The following is a 7,336-nucleotide window of genomic DNA, read 5'->3' on the forward strand; positions in this document are numbered from 1 at the left end:
TGATTTGATTGTTGGTACACACTTTATAAGTGCATTTTCAATGTTGGTACACACTTTATGTGGGTTGCAAGTTATTCCATCCCTCCAAAAACATGATGTATAAAAAGATAGCCTCAACCAATAAATAAATAAAGAAGTTGGGAAAATCTTAATGAGAAGTCTTTTTAACACATCTATAAATATGACTAGGAAACCCATCCAAGGTTCATTTAGAAGCCATGAATGAATATTATCAAATAACCATCATGAGGCAAGTTGCTTTCAACTTTCACCAATTTGTTGTCATAAATGTCAGCAATAACTTATGAGCACAACTAGAACTTGGAAGCCATCAATATGTTGTTGATTAAGGCATCATGTCCATACTTTTGACATTTTCACATTACCTATAGCTACATCATGCTTATAGTCGACATATTTGGACTACACATAGCTCTATTCTAGCTGGCAAAAGTACTAGATTGATAAGATTTTGTTGAATTGTACCACAAATGAGGTGAAAAGTAAAGAGGAAACCACAAATGACATGGTGGCATAGCAACTATGAGGTAGCAAAATAATAGGTAATAGAAGCCCACCCAAGCTATTTGTGGGCCATAATTGTAGAGTCTTACAAAAATACGAGAACATATCAATTTTCAATTTGTCATCTCAACTAAATAGTACATGGTGAAACATAGAAGTGGTTAAGTTCAAGCGTAAACTTTCAATATTATGAAACACATAGTACATATGTCCATTTCACATACTCAAGAAATCGAACACCTTCAACAGTTTTGTCAAAATGTCGTTTGAAAAGAGTCCAAGGTATAAGTTGCTTTTAGATAGATTAAACATGTTGGTTAAGTTAAGCATTACAAATTTGAGCCACACTTCTTCATGACATGAAACTTTGATTATAGTCTAGGTAGTGGGATACTTCGGTAGGACCTTATCAAGCTTAAACGGTTGCACTTAGGTAAGATGCACTAATCAAAGTATTGTAAGTGGGCATAGGGACATGAACATTGCTAGAGTCATGAAACTTCAATTGGAGTTGGTTGTTTGATGGCATAAATGATGCCATCTTGGTGAAGGTAGCTTGGATGGGTTAGGAGAAATACAAGACCTTGCACAATTCATTACACAACAAGCACACCCCATTGTGGTTCTACTCGTCGACAATATGTCTCACATGGCCCACTCTATGTTGGATGCCTCATGGTGGTGCAAAATATGCATATTGCTAGATCTTATTATGTGGTGTCTTAAATAAGCTATTCAAGTGAGTAGGATACCTTGTATGCAAATCATTGTTTGGTCTGGAAGGGTAGATATAAGGCTATCTTCAGTGCACTTGCACATATGATGTGCAAATATGTGGATTTAAGGCTATGCTTTATGAATTTCTTCATATAATGTGGTGAGTTATACAATTAAACGTGCCCTAGCATTAAGCATTGAAAAGCCCCTCATGACAACCATTCAAGAAATCCATGATTAAATACTATCCATATCTCTCTAATTCTCATCTTTATTATAATGCATTAAAGGGCATAACAAGTCATTCGACACATCAAGTTTCTCATATTACATGTGCCCACGCTAATTGCTCATTTTCCTACATTACCACTTTACTATCATGTAAGGGCTTCTATGAAATATTTTTGACAACTACATTTTGGCACATTCGATGCATTTCAAAAACAAGCCTTAAGTAAGCCAACATGCCTTTTAAGAGCTCATTGAAAGGTTGGATACTAGTCCCAAAAGTGCAAAACAAGTTGCTTGGTTATTCCTTGTGGTTGGACAACATGATTGATTGGAGCCTCATTGAGAGGCATTACATTGATTGTATGAGGCAAAAAGTACTGGTTCTTTCTCAACTAGCTTTCTCCCAAGAGGACATTAGCACATCAAATGCTTCTTTGAATTCCACCACCTTAAGAAGTAAAAAAGAAGTTCAAAAGGCTTCTTGGCTAGCCTTTCCCCAATAGCACATGGACACATCACAACAATCCTCATTCAAAGGGACCAACTTGGATGGTTTTGAGAAATATTATTGTGGATATGACTAAACTTGCCATAAGGCCGGCCAACAGATTCAGATGAGGCTAGACTAGAAAGTGTGGGCAAGTGGCTTGAAGGGATGGTTGATGAGGACATTGCTAATTGTTGTTGAAGTGATGATTGGGTGATTTGTGTTGAAGAAGTCATGTGCCTTGAGAGTGGCAAAAACTTTCCTTGTCTACTACATGGAAGTTTGCTTGCCCTCGACATGCATATGAAGCCAATTCAAACCCATCTTAAGAAGCCAATGGGCATGTACATCCTTGAGAGTCAACTTGAATCCAATCAAGCAATAGGCATGTATAGAGTTGAGGGGAGCTAGCACAATTTGAACCCCTCTTAAGAAGCCATGCATAGGTCCAAATTCTAGAGTCAATTTGAACCCATTCCATGAAGCAACAGATAGGCCACTTTGAACCCATTCTATGAAGCAATGGTCCATATTCTAGAGCCAATTTGAACCCATTCTATGAAGCAATGGTGGGCAGGTCTAGAGTTGAGGGGAGCATAGCCCAAGAAGGTAGGCCAAGGAGAATTTGAAACTTAAAAAAGTTTTGTAAGGTGCCAAGACCCCATATATGGGTGAGGCAAACCATGATTTGGTTAGTCTTTGAGGATCGAACATAGGTAGAATGCGCTCGTGCACGTGTAGGTGTGCGCACGCATACACACACATACATAACATACATAACGTGTAAACTAGCTCCCCCTTCATCTCATTGGCAAATTGGGGTGGCTTCTTTTGGATGAGTGTACCCGAGAAGGTTTGTGATTTTTCCTAGGCTCCCCCCCTCTCCATCTCAACGTAAGTCATTTTTTCTAGAGAGTCTCTCTCTCTCTCTCTCTCTCTCTCGTGTCTGTTTCTGTTGTTTGATGTTGTGCTTCTTGCCCTCTTTGCATTCCGTTGAATGTCAGCTGAACGGCAGACACACACCACTGTTGTGTTCTCTGGGCCTCAACTATCCAAGGACAAGGACTTTTCCCTTTGCAAGAACGTCCCCTTTTCAAGCCTCAACGCTATTCACCAAAAGAAGAAGAAGAAGAAGAAGAAGAAGAAGGCTCCTCTCTCTCTCTCTCTCTCTCTCTCTCTCTGTGCAAATCTCCCCAAGGTTTTAGTCCACTCGCTCCGACACAACACAGTCTGAGACACACGCACAGACCGAGTGCTACTGTGCAAGCCGGGAGCTTCTAAGCTAAGGACCTGATGCATGAAGTGGCATTTGAAAGGCAGACAGGGTTTTCCTCTGTGAGAGAGAGAGAGAGAGATCAGTCCTTGAGGTGACAGAGAGCGGGCAGTACGTCGTAGGGTTTTTTCTAGTTGCTGAGGAACTGGGGCTTTTCTCAGCACAGTGAATTGGAACAGAGCTACAAAGAGAAGGTGCAGATCACATGTCCAGCAAGGGCTTCTTGTTGCAGAGAATGCAGAGGAAAGGAAAAACAGGAGACTGGGCACATTAACTAGCATCTTGCATCATACAGGAGGAGAAGGAGAAGCCATGGCTTCTTTGGATCCTAACAACAATAACAGTAGCAGCAACCACCAGGGACCTTTCCACAATCCAGTAGATCACCCCTCCCTAACTTCTCCCAATCCTGCATCTTGCTTCCCTGTGCCGGAATTCGACGCCCATCCGCTTGGAGCGCAACAACCGTGGCGGAGCCCCACAGCTCACGTTGAGAAACCCATCAAGATCTCTCCTAATCCTTCTTTTGTTTATGCAGACGGAAGCGGATTGCTACCTGCATTTGCCAGCATGGATGCCTATGGCAACCCTAGTCGTGCGTTTGTAGACTCTCCAGAACTTGGAGGCATGAATTGGGATGGAAAGCTTCCGTACATGTTCCCTGCGACGCATACTGGTGGGAATCTACTTGTGGGCCACCCATTGGGACATGCAGTGCTTCATGATGGTAGATCCCTGAGAGAGGTCGCAGCCATGAGACCAGCAGTAAGCAATGACAAAAGAGCAGTTGCTTCTGGGGTAGGATCTTTTTTAGTGGGCTCTTCTCCTCCATTGTCGGATATGGAGAAGCTCTTGAACAGCAGCTGGGGCTCTTTGAACTCATCAGGTGCCCCTGTTGATCCCAGCGAAGGAGGGTTGCCACTACAAACTATGAATCTTGCATCGTCGGCTTGCCTTGCCAACTTTTCCACAGACCCTGGCTTTGCAGAGAGAGCTGCTAAATTTTCCTCTTTCAATAATCATGGTTACTCTGAGCTGGCTCAGAATTCAGCTGGTGATGGAGGCAGGGTTGTCAACAGATTAGTTGTGGCTAGCCAAGCCAAGCTGACAAGAGTGTCCAGTGGTCACAATACACCAAGATGCTCAGCACCCAGTAGCCCAGTTGCATGTGCTGTTGCTACAGAACCCAATAATGTAATGCCTGAAATGATCCACCGGCACTCTGCACATGTACAAGAAGCATCAGGTGCTGTATTATTGGAGGATGCTAAAGCGAACTTGGAGAAAAAGATTTCTTGTTCTCCGTCCCAGGTAGATGGTGGTGATGCTGTGCAGAAGCGATGCATTTCTGTGAATGAATCTGATGAGAGCATGGGCCAAGAAGCTTCTTCGAGCTGTGAAAGGAATGGTGGCAGCTGTGAGATTGCATCACAAGGGATGAATGGAAATTCTGGTCAGAAGAGAAGGGCAATATCCAAAGATAGATCATCAAAGACTGTTGCTGCTGCTGCTGCTGCAACTGTGCAGGTAAAATCAAATTCATTGGCTGTGCATTCTCACTGGTGGAGGATGCATGTCTCCTCTAATTGAATTGAAATTAAGAGTTTAGATTCATCACGTGAAGCATTTTTGTTAAATGCCAGAGTCTTCTTCTTAATCATTCTGAACAACTTTGAAAGTGCATTTTATGGGAAGGTGGTGCGCATAGTTAAATATAACCACCTTGTGGTTCCAGTATAGTAGTTGATTGGTGGTCATACATGGGTTATGCTTGTTTAACTGTGCTTAAGTTTCTGCACGCTTAAAATGCTAATTGAGGTCTTGTTTGTGTCGCTAAATGTGCTGTGTTCAGGATGTGGTAGATTCAACTGAAAATACCTTCATGATAGTTGCATCTGCTTGGGTTCAAGCCCGTCTAGATTGTGGTATCTGCCATTAAGTATTCCTTTATTTGCTTCACAGGATTCAGAAAACGACGAGGGCAAATCAAAACGTTCAAAAAGTGGCGATGGTGCCAATGGTGAAGGATCAAAGCCAAAAATAGAGCAAAGTCAGAGTGGGAATTCGGATGATTCTACACCAAAGTCAGTGAAAGAAAACTCAAAGCCTCCAGAGGCACCAAAGCCAGACTATATCCACGTGCGAGCAAGAAGAGGCCAGGCCACAGACAGTCATAGTCTAGCTGAAAGGGTGAGGCCAACTCTGGTTCTTATGTTTATTCTTTGTCTGCTAACATAGACTCATCTAACGCAATCTTTATAACTGATCTACAAGGTCCGAAGAGAAAAGATCAGCGAACGAATGAAGTTTTTGCAAGACTTAGTCCCTGGTTGTAGCAAGGTGAGTTTGTAAAGCATTGTATAGACCACTTGGTGGCGAGCATTACTCCATGCTATTAAGTCATGTTATATTTCAGGTAACTGGCAAAGCTGTAATGCTGGATGAGATAATCAATTACGTTCAGTCTCTTCAACGGCAAGTGGAGGTCCGATATGCTCAAGCTTTTTTAATAATACATACACTTCCATTTATATATACCAGGGATATCATCAATCAAAGTACATAAGCATGTGTTTTTGATGTTTTGTTTACAGTTCTTGTCCATGAAGCTTGCTGCAGTGAACCCGAGGCTGGACTTCAACGTTGAAAGCCTATTTGCAAGGGAGGTAAGTTTCTTAAGGAAGTCTTATCTTCTTTCATCACACTATTTATCAATGATTTGGCTTTACTTTAGGCTTCATCTTGACATTGCTGATTTGAAGTTCTGAACATTACGGCGGCTTATTGCAGATAATGCAGCCCAGAGCAAGTTCCCAAACTTTGGTTTTTGCCCCTGAAAACACAAACTCCAATACAAACTGTTACCCTCCAGCTCATCAACAGCAATCACAGACTCTATTGCAAGTAGGAGGTTCATGTGCTGCTATAGATGTTCACTCTCTTGCATCGGAACCCACAGTGAGGTCAATTAACAATCCTTTAACTTCTATGGACGCATATGGAGATTCAGTTGCACAGGTAAGGTGCACCATAGTAGTGTTGTCAGAGTTAATGACATATATTTTGTGGTATATTACTTTTAACACAAGTGAATGAGTTTAATCTCAGCAGGTTTCACAGGCTTGGGACAATGAGTTGCAAAATATTGTTCAGATGGGTTTTGCTCAGGGCAGGCAAACTCCACTTTCATCTCCTAATGTTCAAGGTAAATACTCTTCCTCAGAATCTGTGATTGGGCATGGAGTATTGCCTACATTGCAGTCTGTTTCTATGTATAATCCATTCCAGGTTTGCTATTAGTGGACTGTATCTTTTCAACTTATACTCTGTCTTGTATCACAGGGCAGCTGTATCCTGGGCAGATGAAGGTGGAGCTTTGAAGTTTGATGCCAGACTCCATCTAGTGATTGACAATTCATCTGAAGCAAAGTGACGAGTTTGCAAAGGATGATGGATTTGGATACAATGATATTCTGCTTTTGGTATTCGTGATACAAGGGAAACAACATCATACATACCTAGAGGTAGGGTTGAACATTCTGCATCAGTGTATAGAGTTTACCTAAGCGTCCCATCACTGGTATTGGTTATCTGCCAGCTACAACACACAAGGCACACATGCTGCCACACTGGCCTGGACTGATGGCTCCTGTATCCTGCTACCTGCATCCCCCTGTAAAATCCTAACTTCTAACAGCCCTTTGTCATTTTCACCCGTGCAACATTAGACATGGGTCTTTGATTGCTATTGTAGAGTTGCTTCTGCCTTGACTGTAATCATTCTTTACAAATTGAAATGCATAGATTCTTCAAAGCAGTAGCTGTCTCATTTTGCCAAATCTTGCAGTTCTTCATGCTCATGTTTTTCTTGATTGGACGTCAGCAAAAGCAACCACTCTTGTTTCGAAGCAGCTTCACCACCAGTCTCCTAACCAATCAGCTCTACAAGGGTGGGCTTGTGTCCATGGGTTGGGGTTTTCTCCTTGGTGGATATTTAGTGGCTAGTTATTTGAGGGCACGAGTAACTCTGAGTTGAGAGTCATATAGTCATAATAAAAAAAGGCCCAAGTATTTTCAACTACTAATAATTGGAAAATATTTTG

At 42.0% G+C, this 7,336-nt stretch overlaps 1 protein-coding gene across 2 annotated transcripts; it reads left to right on the forward strand.

Annotated features, from left to right (window-relative positions):
* Positions 1-2,869: 2,869 nt before the first annotated feature.
* LOC148027160 (uncharacterized) lies at positions 2,870-7,062 on the forward strand. 2 transcript variants are annotated; one of them, XM_087691705.1, is made up of 8 exons: positions 2,870-4,760; positions 5,196-5,423; positions 5,508-5,573; positions 5,650-5,718; positions 5,828-5,899; positions 6,024-6,251; positions 6,345-6,438; positions 6,576-7,062. In XM_087691705.1, the coding sequence occupies exons 1-8, from the start codon at positions 3,546-3,548 to the stop codon at positions 6,611-6,613; spliced, it is 2,010 nt and encodes a 669-aa protein (XP_087547831.1). In that variant the 5' UTR covers positions 2,870-3,545; the 3' UTR covers positions 6,614-7,062. The 2 variants fall into 2 exon arrangements, with proteins under 2 accessions (XP_087547831.1, XP_087547830.1); XM_087691704.1 differs by having other exon boundaries at positions 2,871-4,760; positions 6,342-6,438.
* The last annotated feature ends 274 nt before the right edge of the window (positions 7,063-7,336 follow it).

The sequence above is a fragment of the Lygodium microphyllum genome, chromosome 13 (assembly GCF_053477565.2).
Source record: "Lygodium microphyllum isolate KBCC chromosome 13, Lygodium_microphyllum_v1.1.10, whole genome shotgun sequence".
In the NCBI taxonomy this organism is placed as follows: domain Eukaryota; kingdom Viridiplantae; phylum Streptophyta; class Polypodiopsida; order Schizaeales; family Lygodiaceae; genus Lygodium; species Lygodium microphyllum.